Source organism: Asterias amurensis, chromosome 4 (genome assembly GCF_032118995.1).
Source record: "Asterias amurensis chromosome 4, ASM3211899v1".
NCBI lineage: Eukaryota > Metazoa > Echinodermata > Asteroidea > Forcipulatida > Asteriidae > Asterias > Asterias amurensis.
Window position 1 is genome coordinate 2,808,907 of NC_092651.1, and position 20,339 is coordinate 2,829,245.

Sequence of the window (20,339 nt, forward strand, 5' to 3'; positions counted from 1 at the left end):
TGAAAGTCCACTACTGGATTGTTTGTTGTTTATTTGCTCTACCCGGCTGTACCAGACATCCAACTCTAGGGACCTTTTGTAAATATCTGCTACGTGACTCTTGGAGTCAAAAGGTAAAACAATTTGTCGCCAGCGCCATTTTTGCTTGGAACATTGTTCGTGAGAAGACCTCAGTAGTACGCATAACTGTGATCAGCGATATTTCACAGTGTTTACAGTACACAGGGACAAGGTGAGTACAAATCATTAAAAAAATTAAACCTTTGCTCAAAAGTCTGGGCTTTGATAGGCCTACATGTAGCTATTTATTTATTTCAAAAATTAGCCTTTAACAATGTACTCAGCTTTGTTAAAAAGTTATTAATTCACAGGGAACTTTTTTGTTTAAATCAGAGGTTTGCATTGGTGTCATGTAGACTCTCTGGTTTGAATTAAGAAACTCAATCTCATCTTCATTTTACATGTGCCTCATGTCATGGTGTTAGTCAGAGGGGTGTCTGGGTGTCTTGTAGACTCCTTGGTTTGAATTTAGAAACTCAATCTCATCTTCAGTTTACATGTGCCTCATGTCATGGTGTTAGTCAGAGGGGTGTCTGGGTGTCTTGTAGACTCCTTGGTTTGAATTTAGAAACTCAATCTCATCTTCAGTTTACATGTGCCTCATGTCATGGTGTTAGTCATAGTGGTGTCTGGGTGTCTTGTAGACTCCTTGGTTTGAATTTAGAAACTCAACCTCATCTTCAGTTTACATGTGCCTCATGTCATGGTGTTAGTCAGAGGGGTGTCTGGGTGTCTTGTAGACTCCTTGGTTTGAATTTAGAAACTCAATCTCATCTTCAGTTTACATGTGCCTCATGTCATGGTGTTAGTCAGAGTGGTGTCTGGGTGTCTTGTAGACTCCTTGGTTTGAATTTAGAAACTCAATCTCATCTTCAGTTTACATGTGCCTCATGTCATGGTGTTAGTCAGAGGGGTGTCTGGGTGTCTTGTACTCTCTCTGGTTTGAATTTAGAAACTCAATCTCATCTTCAGTTTACATGTGCCTCATGTCATGGTGTTAGTCAGAGGGGTGTCTGGGTGTCTTGTACACTCTCTGGTTTGAATTTAGAAACTCAACCCCATCTTCAGTTTACATGTGCCGCATGTCATGGTGTTAGTCAGAGGGGTGTCTAGGTGTCATGTAGACTCTGGTTTGAATTTAGAAACTCAACCTCATCTTCAGTTTACATGTGCCTTATGTCATGGTGTTAGTCAGAGGGGTGTCTGGGTGTCTTTTACACTCTCTGGTTTGAATTTAGAAACTCAACCTCATCTTCAGTTTACATGTGCTTCATGTCATGGTGTTAGTCAGGGGGTTTCTGTGTGTCTTGTACACTCCCTGGTTTGAATTTTACAACTCAATATCATTTGTATTATAAAAGTCTCAACATGTATTTCAAGTTGATTGAAGACAAAAAGTTGTGTGTATTTGTAGACTGGTATTTAAACAGAATTATTGTATATTTTATTTATTATTAATTTGTTTAATATTTTTACATTGTCTTTGGACATTTCATGGTTAGCTTTGGTCAAATGATGCCATTTTTTGATAACATCTTATGCTTAGGTACATAGTTGTTGTTTTTCGATACAATTGTACAAAATATTTAAGAGTTTGGACAAATACCCTGAAAGATGTTATAACTTTAATTTAGTTGGTGTTTCATTAGGTTGATGGGTTTGACCAAACACTGATGTGTGATCAGCATTAGTTGGGCATTAATTACAGGAGTCTACTTCACTCTACTTACCGGTAGAGTCGAATTACTAATTTGCATATTCCCTATGCCGCGAGGCAGAAATGCTAAGACTTTTACACACAATAGCGCCCTCCACCGTCCTACCCATAACGCCCCGCAACATGCCCGTCACGGAGTCAGCCTCTTTTCACTTAGCCGCGAGTGGGTGAGGTTGTGTTTTAAATCTGTTCCACAGTTCAACCGTTATCTAAACCTTTCCTCGCTAAGAGTGCTTAAAAAGACTTGAAAAATTGTAGAGTTGTAGTTGTTGTTGTTGTTGTAGTGAGTTGTGAAATAAAATATAGTTTGATTTCGTTGATAAAATAATGAGCAGTGTAAAGAAACTGGGGAGGGCTTCGGCTGTCACTACTGGGGTTACATCCGTTTCCCCGGACAGTCGGAGCTCTCGGGGGGCTGCGCCGGCGGCACTCTGTCGCCCGGCTTGCAGTCCTCCAGCCGGCCTACGCAGCCTCTGTCCGCTGCGTCGGCCGGAATACCCACCGATCAAAGAGGGGTTGCTTCCCGCTCCCCCTCTTCGGTCAGTGTGCGTGGGTCGACCCAGTCGAAGGTCAAACATCCCGGCAAGGCCAAGAAAACCGGTGCCGGGGCAGCGACCAAGAGAGGCAGGGCAAAAGGTGGCTCCGTTCCGGAGCGCACCGCCCACTCTCCCAGCACCGCCTCGGGGTCTCTGAAGCCGGAGGGCATCCCCCCTCCGCATGGCTCAGAATACCCGGCCTGCACCGACACCGTGGATTCCCCCACGACGGTTGGTGACGGCCTTTTGCGAGGCTTTAAGACCCACAAGGCACCTGCCCACGCCATAGGCTGTGGGGCGCTGGCCATGGGGAGAAGGATTATGGGTGCGGAGTCGGGTACCTGGGACTCCCCCGGGATACCCCACTCACAGGGCCCGCCCTCGTCTTCGGGTTTCACCCGTTGTTCGGGCATCCCTGTCACTCAGGTTTCGTCCCGTGAGCGGGTACCAAATAAGCGGCAGAGGATCAGAAAAGACCGTCATCATCGGTCGTCTGACGACTCCTCACCTGACGGCCATAGGAAGCATCATCGGGGTAGGGAGCCGCTGTCCCGAAACGAATTCCTCACGGCTTTCCAGACCTTAGCGGCCTCAATATCCGGCTGGCGCGAGGTTCAGGAATTTTCCCAGTTTTCACGACCATACACCCAGCCCGACCAGTCCGGTGGTGGCTGGGTGCGCCAGGATCGAGGCGGCGTACCGTGCACGGTCAGCTGGCCACCGGCCTCCCCTCCCAGCCATCGTCCCACGGTCACCACACAGGAGGTTGCATGGGGTGTGATGGATCAGGGTGATGTGCGGTCACGCACGGGTGCACGTCCACAATCCCAGACGGGGATTAGCATACACCCCTCTGGATTCTAACCGATCGGGATGCAGAACACCATGATTTGTTAGGCACAGCCCTGCCTTTGGGTGAACAATCAGTGAGTGTATCCGACCCCCCCGGGTCCGGCGACTCGTCCCCGGAAGAGGACGAGTTGACCGCGACAGTTCAACGGCTTTCGATTGCCGAAACTGAATTGCGCCTTGTCCACCGAGGAAGCGGGGGACGCCCCCGAGGAACGGCGGTCTTTTACGAGGAGGACTGGCCCTGCTCCGAGGAGTGGGAATATTTTCCCGGCTATGCCACTCGACCGTGTATGCGCTGACCGCATCGAGGGCATTATGTCGCCATCCTCTTGGACGGCCTACCCCAAGCGGGCGGATTTATATTACCGATTTCCCCCCGGGGATTTCGATAAATATTTTTCGACCCCAGTTCTAACGGACTCCGCGGCGGACAAGCTGACCGCAGACAGGGGGTCAACCTCTTCCAAACTTCCCTTCACCGACAAAGCGCGGGGGAAGATGGAGGAAGTAGCCAGGAAGATAGACTCAGCATCGCGCTTTGGCATGCGAACATCATTTTTTTTGCTCCTCTTGTCCGAGTACCTCACGCTTGCCGGCGACGAGGACTCGGCGATCCCAGCGGACATGATGGTGGCGGCCCTCCATTGCCTGGATAATGGCCTGCGCACTGTCCTAGATCAGTTTACGAGAGTATCCACCCTAGCAACATCTGCCCGTAGGACAAACGTCCTAGACGCTCTGTTCCTCTCGTCCGTCGGGGCTCGCAAACGACTTGATGCGCTCCCCCTAACGGGACGAGACCTGTTTGCAGGGAAATTCCAAGAGTCCATGGAGGCCGAAGCCAGGCGCCTCAAGGCCACGGATGAAATCAACTTAAGGAAGCCGCGAACCTCTGTACCGGCGGCAAGGAAAAGCAAGCAAGCCTCCTTTGTGATTCCACGTAGGTGCCCACAGAGACCCGCCCGTGGCTGTTTTCGTGGGAACCAAGGACCGCCAAACGCACGCACGCCGGCCCAAGGCCAACAGCGGGCCCAGCCGGGCCGTGGTTGTCGTGCCTCTAATCCCCTCTCATGTGCCCACCTTTCTCGGTGCGGCTCTCGACCTACAGAGGGGGCTAGCCCGCCCTTCGGCGGAACGGGTACAGAACCTACGTCGATGCGTGGCCCTTTTCCTGGGGGCTACGGTGGCGCCGGCGGTAGCCTGGCTCAAGTTACTCGGTCTTATGGCCAGCATGGTAGACCTAGTAGATTTCTGCAGGCTGAGGATGAGACCTATCCAGCTCCATCTCCTCTCCTACTTTTGGCCTAGCCGTCATTCGGTCAACCTCCCGGTGCCTACCACGCCTTGGCTGACCCCCCACCTTCAATGGTGGGTGGAGGACGCCAACACCCCGACCGTCAGCGACCGTCGTCACTGACGCATTTCTGTACGGCTGGGGGGCGACCCTCGACCCCCGCCAGATAGCGGGGGTGTGGAGCCCGGAACACCACTCGACCAACATCAATGTCCTGGAAATGCTGGCAGTCCGGAATGCCCTCCAGCACTTCCGGGCACAGCTAGTGGGGCAGGCCGTCCTGGTGCGCTCCGACAACGCTACAGTGGTAGCGTATATCAATCACCAGGGGGGCACCAGGTCGGCCCGGCTGTTTGCACTAGCCTGGGACCTAATCCACTGGTGCATACAGCAGGGGATCGTCCTGTCGGCGGTGTACATCCCGGGGAAGGAGAATGTCATGGCCGACGCTCTTTCCTGGGGCTGGATAAGCCCGACAGAGTGGTCCCTCCGCCCCTGTGTGGCCCAGTCGCTCTTCCTGCTTATCGACCGACCTCATGTGGATCTGTTCGCCTCTCGGACGAACAATCAACTGCCAATCTACTGCGCCAGGGGTCCCAACCCCGGGGCATGGCGGATCGACGCTCTGACTATGCGATGGGAGGGGCTGTTGGCATAAGCCTACCCGCCCATCTCCCTCATTCCACTGGTGCTGACAAAGATCGAGCAGGATCCCTGCAAAGTTCTCTTGATCGCCCCTTTTTGGCCCCAACAGCCCTGGTTCCCACGGCTGGTCAGGCTCCTGGTGCACAGGCCGGTAGTTCTCCCACAACGTCCGGACCTCATATACCAGCCCGGGTCCGGAGTGGTTCATCCGACTCCAAGGGACCTGCACCTGACGTGCTGGGTGCTGTTACACGATCCCTCAGAGCAGCGGGCCTTTTGAGACGGGCTGCGGAAGTTGCCGCCCAGTCCCGAAGGGCCTCAACCTGAAGAGTTTATGACTGCCGAATACGCCATTTCTTTAAATGGTGTAGGCGGCGAGCTATTCATCCCGTCGATACTTCTGTAGAGGAAGTCGGGGATTTCCTCCTAAATTTTTTTGATAGTGGCAACGGCCACGGTGAAAAATTACCGTTCGGCCATTGCGGCAGTCCAAGGAGGATCCGCCGACGGCTCACCAGTCTCGGATAACCGGGCGATTGGGCAGCTGACTAAGGGGATGTTTGTCACCCATCCCCCTGTGCGCAAACTGGTCCCATCCTGGGACCTCTTTAGGGAGCGTCTCAAAAGTCGGGCACGTTCCTAGCACAAAAGAACGTTCCTGCGGGCATATGCCCGCAGGATCGCAACATCATGACAAAGTATACGCGGAGCGTTCCAAAAGACCGGTCCTGTAGAACGAACAAAAGCGGCGGGGATACTCTTGCGATCCAAAAAGAACGTTCCTACCATTCCGACTTTTGAGACGCTCCCTTAGCGTGCTGTCAGCACTAACAAAACCCCCTTTCGAGCCACTGAGTGGGGCCACGCTGCTACATCTAACCGTCAAGGTGGCCTTTTTGTTAGCGGTCGCTGCGTCTCGCTGACGTAGCGAGCTACACTCCCTTACAGTGGCGGCGGGGCACATCCGGTGGGAACCCGGAGGAGTCCGCCTGATCCCTACGGCGGGGTTTTTAGCCAAAAATCAATCCAGTGCTTTCGAACCCCCAGATATTTTTGTTCCCGACCTTAAAGCCTTTTTCGGCGGTTGTGGCGGACAAGCTTTGGTGCCCGGTACGGGCGCTAAAGTGGTACATTGATCGCACAAAGTCACTCCGAACTGTTCGTGTCCACAGTTCCACCATTCCGTCCAGCATCCTGCGATACAATCGCGCGTTGGATAGTTACAGCCATCCGCTCTGTGCCGGGCGGATGGCCAGCGACCGATGGTCCAGTTCATGCCCACGAGGTACGGGGAGTGTCGGCCTCATGGGCTTTCTTTAAAGGGGTCTCCATGAGTGACATAACAAGGGCGGCCTCCTGGAAGAGCCCGTCCACGTTCTCTGACTGCTACCTGAAGGATGTTCTACAGGTGGATGGGAGAGCGGGTAGAGCGGTTTTACAGGCGGCCAGCCAAGCTGCAAAGCCAGAACTAGCTCCACCTCGTCAGTCACGTGTTTAGGTGAGTTTTTTTCACGATAATACAGTGCTAACAATACTTATAATGTTTTGTTCACCCGTGGGACGATGCCCCCTGTACGTTTTGGGCATGGATCACTATCGGGCCTAGCGGCCGCGAAGCGTTCTCTGAATTTTGAGCGCGCCGGGGTCCTACCCCCCTTAAGACATGCAGTAGCACCGCCTATACCCACCGCCTTTCCTCGGTGCGAGTCTATGCAAATTAGTAATTCGACTCTACCGGTAAGTAGAGTGAAGTAGGCTCCCCCCCCCACAGTAGTGTGGATGGGGTCTACGAACAAATACTTACCGGTAGAGTATCCCTCCCTCCTTCCCCACATACTTGGTCCTTGGGTGCTTACATTTAGTAGGGCTCATCGAAAAGAGGACGACTCCGTGACGGGCATGTCACGGGGCGTTATGGGTAGGACGGTGGAGGGCGCTATTGTGTGTAAAAGTCTTAGCATTTCTGCCTCGCGGCATAGGGAATATGCAAATTAGTAATTCGACTCTACCGGCAAGTATTCGTTCGTAGACCCCATCCACACTACTGTGGGGGGGGATTCTCATCACTCTGTGCTGGGATGCTCAGTGGGCTAGTAGTTCAGTTATCAGCTCTAGGATGCTGTGGGTCATGGGTTTGAATCCAACCTGAGTAGGTTGCTTGGGATTTGTTTCTGCATCACTCCGGGGAAAGCACTGAGTATACAGAGCTTATCACACGTTGGTGAATGGTGAAGTATTTGTCTTTAGAAGTTCAAACTGCTGAGTACAAGTGCTTTCTTTGTTTTGATGCCATTATTTATAAGCTTAAAAATGTGTACTGAAAGTGTTGTTGGTAAGCTCATAGAGCTAGGGTAAGCTGAATGCTTAAAGTCACCTGGAAGTATTATTTTGTCAAAATAAAGCCTTGTCACTAAAATATGTGTTTTGATGAGTAGAATATGAATAAACAGTTAACTAAGGTTCTAAAAATTTAGTTTCCATTTTATTCAATCAATCAATCAATCAATCAACATTTATTTCCATACAAACACAATATACAAATACAAACAATAGGATGTTACAAGACTGAAAACTGTATGGAGGCATGGCCCATTAAAGCAAAGCTTGTAAGCTGGGATGCCTTTACAAAACAAAGGAAGGTAATAAGATCATTTAAATTATAAAACAATGCGTATAGTAACAACAATAACATCAAAACGAGACGGATAAACGAAACGCAAAAACAAAACACCCAACAAGACAAACAAACACCTCAAACTAACACCTCAAACAAAACCAAACAAACAAACAAACAAACAAACAATATAATTACCATAAGACGGCCACGACGATAGAACTAAACCAAAATAATGACAGAATCACAACTATGTTACATAATGGGAGACAATGTGTTTTTTGAAGGATTCTTTGAATCGACCAACAGAGGACTGCGAGCGAATTCGCCTATCAGTTGAATTCCAGAGGCGGGGCCCATGATAGCGAAGAGTGTTCATTGTGTAAGAAGTACGTGCAAAAGGGATATAGAGATTGTTACAGGAACGTGTGTTATAAAGGTGCGTGTTGCTGACAGAAGGAAAGTAATTGGAGAAAGTGTGGGGCAGAAGATTTTTTGTGTATTTGAACATGAAAATGGCTGTTTGAAGTTTGTTGATATCCGTGAGTGTGAGTGTGTTCAAGTTAGCAAACAAGGGCGCGGTATGGTCACGACGATGAGACATAGAAGCGATACGGATAGCCCTTTTTTGGATTAAGAACAGAGAATGAAGTTTGCTAGTGCTTGAATGAGCCCAAACAATATTGCAATAGTTAAGATAAGGAAGAATAAGAGTGTTGTAGAGAGAAAGTAATGTGTGTGTGGGAAGAAAGGAACGAAGCTTAGACAAAACGCCTGTGTTGCGAGAAACAATTTTCGAAACAGAGGATATGTGATCTTTCCAGGTCAGCTTATCATCAATTAAAACTCCTAAAAACTTTGTCGAGTGAACCTGTTCGATTGGAGTTTCATTAATACTGATGGTGAAGTTGTCGTTAGCGTTGCGAGTCCTGCTGAAAAACATGTATTTGGTCTTGCTCGAATTGAGTGACAGCTTATTAGATCTAAACCAAGACGAGGCCAGACTTAGTTCCCTGTTGATGATATTGCTTAAAGAAGATATATTAGAGTGAGAAAAAAGGATAGTGGTATCATCAGCAAATAGAATAAAAGACAAGACGGATGAGCAATGATAAAGATCATTTACATACAAAAGGAACAGTAACGGTCCAAGAATGGAGCCTTGTGGAACACCGCAGTCAATTGTCTTTAGAGGGGAATCACAGTTTTTGAAAACTGTATATTGTTTCCTGTCAGACAGATAATTAGCGAACCATTGGTTAGCCACACCACGCACTCCATAGTGATCTAATTTGGAGAGAAGAATGCTATGGTCAATGGTGTCAAAAGCTTTGGAAAGGTCTATAAAGACACCAATAGTAAACATTTTCTCAGTGAAAGAGTTGTTAAGATGATCAACAAGTTTAATTAGCGCCATATCTGTCGAGAATTTGCTACGAAAACCAAATTGAAGATCATAAAGAAGATGAAAGTCAGAAAGGAATTTAAAGAGTCGTTTGTAGACAAGTTTTTCAAGAATTTTAGAGAAACAAGGAAGAACTGAAATAGGGCGGTAGTTCCGCAAGTCATGGCGATCACCACTTTTAAAGATAGGAGTGACTCTAGCAATTTTGAGCTGAGAAGGCACCGAGCCACACAGAAAGGACAGATTGAAAATATGGGCAAGAGGCCAAGAGATAAAAGAAATTACAGATTTCACCACAGTTGAACTAATTCCATCAAAGCCACAGCTTACACCATTGTTGAGTTGTTTGCACACCTCATTGATTTCAAAGCGATTCGTTGGTACAAGAAAGAAAGAATGATTGTTTGAGGTTGTCAGGTAATCAGAGAACAATGCCTGTGTAGGTGAGATTTTGTGGGTGTTTCCTTGGTTGACCGATACGATGGGAACGGTCAATGTCATCCTGTTTGATGTTTAAGTTCAGCTTATCATTGATGGTCTGTATGATGAGCTTGTCAGTAACCTCGGTGGTGGATTCTCTAATGCCATGTAATAAAAGGCAGTTACGACGGCTGTACTGCTCCATGTTGTCAAGATCATCCGTCAGTTTACGGTTGAGTTTGGAGATTTCTTGGTGCTGGCGATCAAGTTTGGTGATATCTTTACGTTGGATCTCTGTATCCATAGAGGTGGCTTCATAAACCTCCTGAGCAATGGCATCGTGTACAGATGATGAAATGGATGCCAAAAAAGTCTTGTTTGTTACCAGATTATTGGCCAAATTGCTGATCAACTTGCTGCAGCTTGTACTGATAATTTTGTCCGCAACCATGGTGGCAATTGGCTCAATAATGGACTGCAAAAATGAAGGATCATTGACGATCACCGAAGAAATATGGTCCCTCAGTTCTTGAGCATTTTGGAGCGGGTTGGTGTTGTCATGAATAGGCGTCATTGGCAACGAGTCCATCGGGATAGACGGGGCAGGTCTTATTGTTGCACTTACGTCTTTCTTTTGTTTTGTTGCGTCACTGGAATGCGATGCCTTTGTGTTCTGCTGGTCAAGACATGGCGATCGTCCACTAGCTTCTAGATCTGTAGGTTCACTTTCAACTGACACAGTTTTTGATGGATTTCTGTGTCTTTTGGGTCTCATGTTGCAAGCCAAAGTGTCCTGGTGTGACGTTGGTAAGCAGATCTAACAGCTGGTAGCTTCAAAACAAAAGAATCCCGCTCCAAATATGAAAATTTAATGAGATTCTCGAGAGCTCGATAAGTGTGCTACATCAAGTCAGCCATAGCTTTCAAATATACAAGTAGGCACGACCCGAGAGGGCGCTGTTTGTGACGTCAATCAACGCGCGATATTTGAAGCACGACGACTCGAAGTGTTTGCTGCACAGGGCTGGAAAAGATGTCGGACCGGACCACTTTGCAAACTGACCCCGCTTTTGGTTGTTTTGCTGCCTCCAGCAGCAATACACCAGCAGCAATACACCTGGTCGATATTGCCGGAAAAATGAAAGAAATAAAACTTTTTTTGAAACATACAGACTCACGACTAGGACTTGCATGTACTTACATGTACGTGTGTTCAATGTTCGATCGACGCAAAGTCTGCCTCGATTGACATCACAAAAGGGGTAGGCGGAGTCAACCCCAAACAACTTTATCTATTTTTTAAACGTATAAATCGTTACAAACAATTACTCAAAAAATTGTATTGTTCATAAACATATACTCTTATGTTTGAAGAAACAAAAATTCTATTTCCAGGTGACTTTAATCTTATTTAAAAGTAATGTTTTGCTCCTTTGTACCTTTTTCAGATAAAATGGCTTCTTCAAATCCACCAAAGGTTTCAGCTATTGAGAAAATTGTCCAGAATCATCTGGAGTGTGGTATTTGTTTTGATCCATACAAGGACCCTAAAATACTTGACTGTCTACACAGCTTCTGTAAAATCTGTTTGCAGAAGTACCAGTCTACCAACTACAAAGATGCTACGATGCTTATTTGTCCCGTGTGTCGAAAAAAGACACAACTTCATCAGAAAGATGTTCAAGCTCTCAAGACTAACTTCAACATAACTGGTCTTGCAGATCAACTGAAGCTGGTTAGCTTATCTGAAGACAACCAGTGGGTTTGTAAACTATGTAGGGACAAAAATGAGGCAACTCATTTCTGTTTTGACTGCCCGGCGATCTTTTGTGCAAACTGCTACAAAGTGCACCAGAAAAGTCACACAGTAAACACTTTGAAAGACATTAGTGATGGGAAGATTGCAAGCAAAGACAGAAAACCAAAACGCCATCCAGAATGCCAAACTCATGAAGGTGAAGTGATGAGGTTCTATTGTACAACTTGTGATGTGATGATTTGTAGAGATTGCACTGTAATAGATCACTGTAAACCACAACATGAGTATATTGACTGCAACCAAGCCACATCCACATACAAACAGTCATTAGCTCAACTCTTTACTCCCCTTGAAGAAACCATGAAGAAGCTTCAACAATCTCAAGCAACTGCCTCAACAATGAAAAACAATCTAAACATTGCAGCTAAGAGAACCATGGCAGACTTGAAAAACAGAGCTGATGAGATCAGGGCTGAGGTAACAGCTCAAGAACGTCGCATCATGGATGAAATACAAACCACCCTTAAAGATCGTAACCAGAAATTGGAGGAATTTGTGCAAGCAGTGAGTGTACACTTGCAGCAAATACAGCAATCATTGCAGAGCGCCAAAGATGTTAGCAAGAATTCATTAGCTCCTGACTTCCTTGCAGTCTATTCTACTATCAGTCAGGACTTGAAGGGACTCAGAGATCAAAATCAACCCAAGATAGATTCAACCCTTTCCCATCTGAGATTCACTCCAGGGGTTTGTGACATCTCCCTTGGTAATCTGATTAAGAAGGAGCCAAGGTGGGAGCTTTGTTTGAAGAATGATGAAGGAATCGGTATGGTTTGGGATATTGATGCCTCCTTACCTGGGGATGAGATAGCAGTGGCAGACAACAGGATTGGCAAAGTGGTAATCTACGACACTACGGGACACCAGAAGAAAATAATCAACCTACCACAATGTAAGTCATTTACAATTTAAGTCTTTAGTTAGAGGTGTAATAATGTTGTAACTCTCAGTTCAAACAGTGAACAAAATTACAGTTGATTAGTTATAAGGGTGACTGTCGGAGAGTATTCCATGAAAATAAGTAGTAATGTTCAAAACTGCAGTCAAATCTGAGAAAATTTAATTAAACTTATCAATTCAAGTCAGTCATTAAAACCCTGTATTGAGGGACCTGTTTGGTTGCAAGGCCCATTTGGTCATTGGCTCATTGCCATGCTGACATTTGTCCCCCACATAGGTTTTAATTTTTTTTTTTTTTTTTTGTATTCGAACAATTGTAATATCTCAGGAAATTTGTTCACTCCTCCAGGTGTTGCCTTGGTTAATTTATTTTATTTTAAGTCGGATCATAATTGAGATTGATTAAATGACCTTGCAGGCTCTAGTGCTGTTGTTATACATACTTTCTACATCTACTGTCATTCTGAAGATTTATATTCTTCTATTCAACACCATCAATAAAGAAGTTTCTATTTCTAAATTTATGGTTAAATAACAACAAGTAATGCAATTAAAAAGTTTCTCTTGATATTAGTCACCTTGCTAGTATGAATAGATTCATTTTTATTGTCCTACTGTATTTCAAAATTGCACGTAGGTGCTTGTGAGTTATTAGCAAAGTAATACTGACTTTTCTAATATAGGACAGAATTTAATAAAGCAAACATATCGTTTGCATTTTTCACAATCATCAAATTAAATAGATTGAAAGTAATTTGCGAATAAATTATTGTATTGAGTCATATCCATTTGTTCATTTGTTTTTCAGGTCCAAAGTCTATTGCTGCATTCAAGAATCAGTTAGTGATTGTAGATGAGACCAACTCTGTCAAGATGTACAATAGGAAAGGCAACAAGATGTTTGAATTCCACACAGTGCCTCATAGTGAAGTGGACATGACATCAGTAGACCTCCGCAGTGTAGCAGTCATAAAGGATACAATCATGGTCGGGGATGTGAAGAGGTCAGTTATAACTAAACACAGATCCAGTGATGGTTCACTCATTGGCACTGTTTCAGTTCAGACACAACCTTGGTTATTGGCCATTGACAGCAAGGACAGAGTTGTAGTTAGTGATGGGGACAGACAACAAGTAGACATTGTTGGAATCGATGGTACTACACTATTCAGCATCAATCCAAAAATCAATAGTCGACCAGTTGGAGACTGCAATGGTGTATGCTGTGACAGCTCAGCTATCTACATTGCAGTGTGCAATGGGTTTGACACTGGTCATATTCATCAGTATGACACTCAGGGTAGATTTCTCAGCTGTATTGCTCAGGGTCTGTACCTTCCACGTGGAATCTCATTGACATCAGATGGTCAGCAGCTTGCAGTGGCTGACTGGAAATCAGTGAAGATTTATAACAAGGTGTAATGTTATCTGATTATGATGATACTGGTAAGAGAAATAAATGCTACAAAAACATGTACATTGACATGTAATGACCACAGTGTGTCTATACAGCTCAATAAAAATCAATCTAGAGTTGAAAAAGTTGTGTGTTATTCATTCTTCAATCAAATAAATAATCTTATCATTTTAAATTAGAAACTCACAATTAGTTAAATTGATCAATAGTATCAGTGAGACATCCACACAATTGTTTTATTTCAAATCATGAAGTGAACTCAATACCTTTGTAGTATTTGTTGTTGGATATAGTAAGCAAACAAATTGCAGATCAGCCAAAATAATGAGGAACATTAAAAGGTCAACTCTGATACCAATTTTAATACAATTACCAGAACAAATTTGCTACAGACATCCACTGAAACACATTTTCAATTGTTTCTAACCTGTTGCTAGCGGTCTCTTTGGTAATGTATGCCTAGCCAGATATTTTAGTTCATTAAACTTAACTTGATTGTAGCTCTGATATACAAAGTTTGAAATCCTACTTGTATGTAGTTGTTGACCAACTTACTGACATTACAATCTGAGAATGAGTAAACATGGAGTTCCCCCAACTTGCCTGGTAAGCTAGATGGCTGTATACTAAGCACTCTAAATACTCCTGGATGACCCTGAATGTGGGTCAGATTGATCCAAACATTGGTCAGGTCTAACTGGATCTAGAGTCAGGATGAGTAAACATGGAGTTCCCCCAACTTGCCTGGTAAGCTAGATGGCTTTGTACTAAGCACTCTAAATACTCCTGGATGACCCTGAATGTGGGTCAGATTGATCCAAACATGGGTCAGGTCTAATTGGATCTAGAGTCAGGATGAGTTATCATGGAGTTCCTTCAACTTGCTGGTAAGCTGGATGGCTTTTGCTAAGCACTCTTAATACTCCTGGATGACCCTGAATGTGGGTCAGATTGATCCAAACATGGGTCAGGTCTAATTGGATCTAGAGTCAGGATGAGTTATCATGGAGTTCCTCCAACTTGCCTGGTAAGCTGGATGGCTTTTGCTAAGCACTCTTAATACTCCTGGATGACCCTGAATGTGGGTCAGATTGATCCAAACATTGGTCAGGTCTAATTGGATCTAGAGTCAGGGTCAGTTCTGGGTCAGGAGTTCTTAGAGTACAGGGCAACTGTGAAGTAGGTTTGCTCTTGTAGACAAAATTAATAGTCTGATCATGGTGTGGAAAAAGTAGAACTAGAAATATTTGACTCTGAATCAATAAACACCATTGATCACGGAATTGATCAAAGTTTCTGATGACATAACTTCATAATGGTCTATGTAGATTGTTGTATTCCTGTATCTTCATTTGACAATTGAACTTGTTATTATAAATGATTCTTCCAATTGACTGTTATTGCTTTGATGTTTAGAAACAAGTGTACATTATGCTCAAGTCGTATAAATATAAACACTTGTTTGGTATTAACCAATGAAGGAAGTTAAGTCTATTTTCATTGAATACTCAAGATTTTTTTCTGTTTGATTTGTTGAACTATCTGAATTTGGTTTGATGTTAAGAACATGTGTAAAGTGATTTAAAGATAAACATATTGTTTTTGCTGTTTGACCTTTATTGGGAGTAAATTTTACTGGATAACCAAGATTGTTTATCTGTAGTTAGTTCATATAAACAGTAGTTTAGTTAATGTTTCCAATACAGTTCGATCTGTGTTTATATGTTTTTATGTACTGGACACTATTGGTAATTACTAAAAAAGGTTGTTAGCATAAAAAACTCACTTGGTTATGAGCAATGGAGAGCTGTGGATAGTATAAAACATTGAGAGAAATGGCTCCCTGAAAGAAAATAGTTTTTTAGAAAGAGGTAATTTCTCAATAAAATGCTTAAGTGTTTGAGGTCTGAAGCCTTTTATTACCTATCTGAAAGTACACAAACTGTTGAAACAAGTGTGTTTTTTTTTCTTTTATCATTTTCTTGCAATTTCGGTGACCAACCGAGCCCAAATTTTGACAGTTTTTCCTATGCAAATGTTGGGATACACCAGTTTAGAATACTGGTCTTTGACATTTTACCAAACGTGTCCAGTGTCTTTTTATGGAACAGGTGTACATTATAATCAAGTCATATAAATACAAACACTTTATATATCATTTATAGGAGTTTGGTATTTACCTATAACAGAGGAGTTAACTTTAGTTTCATTGTATAATCAAGATTGTTTTCTGTAGAAGTGTCTTGGCCAAGTGGTTAAGAGCAAAGAATTCAAACTCTGGTGTTTCTGATCAGCAGAGTGTGGGTTCGAATCCCCCAGTCGTGACACTTGTGTCCTTAAGCAAGACACCATTGCTTCATCCTTCGGATGGGACATACATGTAAGGCCGTTGGTCCCATGTGTTGTGTAATGCATGAACCCAGTGCACTTATGAAAACAGGGTGTTCCTGCCTGTGGCTGCTTTATGCACCATAGTACCTTGTAAACCCTTATAAGGTGCTACATACATGTAATTTGGTCTCAGAATTCATAACTTTCAATATAGAAAAGTTTGGAGTTAACTTTGTTTTCATTGTATAATCAATGTTGTGTTATGAAGTTATTATATTTAGTTGTATTGCTGATACTTCCAATTATCTGGATTTGCTTCTATGTTTTATGATCAAAAATGATTTAAAGACTATTACTGCTTTTTGTTCCATATTGGGAGTACATTTTACTTGATAATCAAGACTGGTTGACGCTGTTGATATTGCATACAAAAAGTAGTTTAGTTTGACTTAGTTTGAGTGAGTTTGATCTGTATATTAAGAGGTTGCAGTGGATTATTGCTCATGAAAAGTTGCTTGGAGTAATGCTACTCGATCTCTAAAGCAAAGTATATTCCCAACTTTTGACATTGTCAATAAATCTGGAGATGATTCTTATTATTATTGTTGTCAAGTGAAGATTTATTCCATTTTCTTTCTCCCTCATATACTTTGATTGTCTTGTACAAACTGCTCTGAGCCTAGAAGTATTTCTTTAATATAAAAATGTTTAGGAATTATTGAAGTTACTTTATAGATCTTGAAGAAGCTCACATCTTTTCTGAAGTAAAACAAATCAAGTTATACAATTAGAATGGTTACTTACTTATATTTGTTGTCTTGTTCAAAAGTACAAACACCATCCAAACTTTTGCCATTAGATATTTTTTATACAGAGAAAGTAGTGGCAGATTTGGAAAGCTTGTGCAATTTCCTTTCCAAAGACACCAATTTCAACCAATTTGACCAAGTGTTTATCGATTTATGATTAATTGAATTTAGGCGGTTCTTGCGCATTTTGACCAGAATCAGCAAGAAAGAGTGTGCAGTAACGCGAAAACTCTTATCAGATTGAGCTAAAATTTGAAATTTGAGCTTATTGAACTGAAATTAGCCTACAAACCAATTCAAATGTAACCAATCAGCAATGTTTTGCAGCTCATCCCTTCCTTGGGTTTAGTCATGAGAAGTATCAATACAGCGCTGCCCATGATAGCCAGGCTGGGATAATGAATAATCTTATTTTAGTTTGACCCTCTCATTGATGTGTGATAAGCGCTGTATACTCACTGCTTTCAGAGTCCTGTGGAGAGACAAATGAACCTCAGACAGAAGATGGTCCTCATGAATGAGATTCTGAACATGGTGTAAGGATCATCATTGGTTGGAATTCTACTGGATTCCACTTTCACATCATCTACCTTCTTTTTCATCTTTGTTCTTTACAGAAGGAGAACTCAAGTCTAGTTCAGTGTCTTGAGGATGAGGAGTGTTGGGAGTATAAAGCTGAAGCAGATGATGTCACTGCTGGAGCATGAACTAAACCAAAGTAATCAGGTATGAGATGAGAGCAACCATGTGGTGTGTCTTAGAGTCAAGAAATAGGAGTGCAGACAAAACCACTGGTAGTTGAGATGGTAGTCCACCTTCCTCATTCTAGAGTAGATCTTAACTGCTATGCCAATGAGCTCACCCAGTGACAAGGAGCAAGTTTGAATCATATTGAAATACTGAGGCAGTTGAGATGGTGGCCTTCCTCATTCTAGAGTACATCTTAACTGCTAGGCCAACGAGCTCACCCAGTGACAAGGAGCAAGTTTGAATCATATTGAAATACTGAGGCAGTTGAGATGGTAGTCCACCTTCCTCATTCTAGAGTAGATCTTAACTGCTAGGCCAATGAGCTCACCCAGTGACAAGAAATAGGAGTGCAGACAAATCCACTGGTAGTTGAGATGGTAGTCCACCTTCCTCATTCTAGAGTAGATCTTAACTGCTATGCCAATGAGCTCACCCAGTGACAAGGAGCAATTTTTAATTGTCAATAATCCATGTATTTTTTTTAACCTACTATTAATGCTTGCAATGTGTAACAATGTTTTGTATTTGAGATTTTAGACCTAATTGCTTTTTAATACTTTGGGATTTCTATTGATTAAGTTTGTTGTTGAATGTTTTTAAGAATGTTTACTCCCGTTGTTATAATTCTGTATTTTCTTATGTTTTAGTTGTCCATTTTTCCATGTTCAGCGCCCTAGAGCATGTTTACACATGATTAGGGCGCTATACAAGTTTTGGTATTATTATTATTATTAAGAAGCAAGTTTGAATTGTATTGAAATACTGAGGCAGTTTAGATGGTAGTCCACCTACCCAAGTAACTTTATACCCACGGCTGTTATTAACTACCTGTACAGTATGTTCCCTTTAAGTCCATATTCATTAAGACAATTGTGAGATTGTTTTCCCTATAAACATTGTGTTCAAACATTGCAAGCATTCAGCTGCCTGAAGATACTTGTTTTGTCCCTGATGGATGATGTCTGGTTGTAATGTGTTCCAGTCTTTAACAAACTGTTTTGGGTATGAATGAATATTTGAAGCAGTCTTTGCTTGTAGGGAACAGTTGGTATGTCTCTTGCATGCTGTGAATTGTATCTGGATTGGCGTGTTACCCGTTGTTATGTAGAACATTCCTGCCAGGACATCAGCCTGACCATGGCATGGTGGAGAGTCAAGCCAATATTCCGTCTGCCATTACAGACAATAAGACTTTTTAAGGAGTTGTTATAACCCACCTACATGAATTGAAGCAACTAAAAACTATCCCGTGCACAGAAGTGACAGAACGTCAAGGATAATCACGTACCCAGAAAGTAAAATCATATTTTTAAGAGCGCCCTCACATGGTAAAAAAAACTTGGGAATTTAAAGCTGAATGGTTTGTGTAACCTAGACTTGGCCCCTGTCTTTCAGGTCCCTGCTTGCAGATCCAGTGATTCCATTGGATACAACGATCATTTGATAACCGTGCAGTGACATGAGCTTTCCATATACATGCCCAAATAGTACACTGCTGTCACGTCTGAAATAGAACTTGACTGCGTATCTCTATGTGAAATGACCGAGGTCAAAGGTGAAAATACACGCTGGTTTGGAGGTAGGTCTCTGGCGTTATTCACGAGCCTCAAAGCGTGATGTCAGATGTTCAGGCTATATGTAACCTTGCACAACAATTAGCAAACCTTTTATTTGATGAGTTTCTTTGTAAACATTGTTGTTTCCATAGGCGAGTTTGGATGTCAGTTTGATGCATCTGGAATGGGTGAGACTCGAGAGACTGTGGACTGGTGTTGGGCGCTTCAATACCAAGATGTGAATGTGGAACCTTGCTGAGGATCCAGCCTGTGACTCACACAACCGTACCATCATATTAGCCAGCAACATCTCCTGCGTACCTCAGGTGAGTTTAAAATATCAAACAGCTGTCTTTGATGGATTTTTGAACAATTTTGGTCACACCCTGGTTTATTATTTAGAATAGTGAACATTGGTACCAAGAAACGAATGAGGGTTCAATCAAAACCTACATGCGCCAGATAAAGTCAAAAATATTTATAAAAAAAAGTTTAGTTTGATGTACTTTGAGTTGATGAATTGGAACAGTATTGCTGTATTTGTTTATTTTGGCCAGCTTTCATGCAAATAGCAAGTTTTCTTTCAAAGCAAGGATAAAGACAGGTCCCTGCTCCTTAGATCCAGTGATTCCATTGGATACAATGATATTATTGGATAAACGTGCAGTGACATGAGCTTTCCATAGATGCCCAAACAGTACACTGCTGTCACATCCGCAATAGAATTTCAGGCCTTCATTTTAAAGGAGCGCGATGGCTCACGCTTCTCCGCGCTCCTTACAGTTTTTTAACTAGAGCATTTTTAAAGACAGTGGACACTATTAGTAATTGTCAAAGACTAGCCTTCACATTTGGTGTATCTCAACATATACATAAAATAACAAACCTGTGAAAATTTGAGCTCAATCGGTCATCGAAGTTACGAGATAACATTGAAAGAAAAAAACACCCTTGTCACACGAAGTTGTGTGCATTTAGATTGTTGATTTCGAGACCTCAAGTTCTAAACCTGAGGTCTCGAAATCAACTTTGTGGAAAATTACTTCTTTCTCGAAAACTATGGCACTTCAGAGGGAGCTGTTTCTCACAGTGTTTTATACCATCAACCTCTCCCAATTACTCGTCACCAAGAAAGGTTTTATGCCAATAATTATTTTGAGTAATTACCAATAGTGTCCACTGCCTTTAATTTCAATTTGCAGTATATATTTTGC

At 43.2% G+C, this 20,339-nt stretch overlaps 2 protein-coding genes across 2 annotated transcripts in view; both read left to right on the forward strand.

Moving 5' to 3' along the window:
- LOC139936067 (exosome complex exonuclease RRP44-like) overlaps positions 1-20,339 on the forward strand; it is a 201,398-nt gene that overhangs the window by 15,827 nt on the left and 165,232 nt on the right. The window lies entirely within an intron of this gene.
- On the forward strand, positions 120-16,589 carry LOC139936697 (E3 ubiquitin-protein ligase TRIM33-like). The gene is made up of 3 exons (XM_071931570.1): positions 120-232; positions 10,992-12,254; positions 13,071-16,589. The coding sequence occupies exons 2-3, from the start codon at positions 10,997-10,999 to the stop codon at positions 13,682-13,684; spliced, it is 1,872 nt and encodes a 623-aa protein (XP_071787671.1). The 5' UTR covers positions 120-232; positions 10,992-10,996; the 3' UTR covers positions 13,685-16,589.

What these genes read in the sequence shown, in the direction of transcription:
- LOC139936697 (XM_071931570.1), top strand. Translation starts at nt 10,997, where the DNA reads ATGGCTTCTTCAAATCCACCAAAGGTTTCAGCTATTGAGAAAATTGTC. An exon ending in AATAATCAACCTACCACAAT is followed by an intron (nt 12,255 to 13,070) that starts GTAAGTCATTTA and finishes TTTGTTTTTCAG; the next exon opens with GTCCAAAGTCTATTGCTGCA.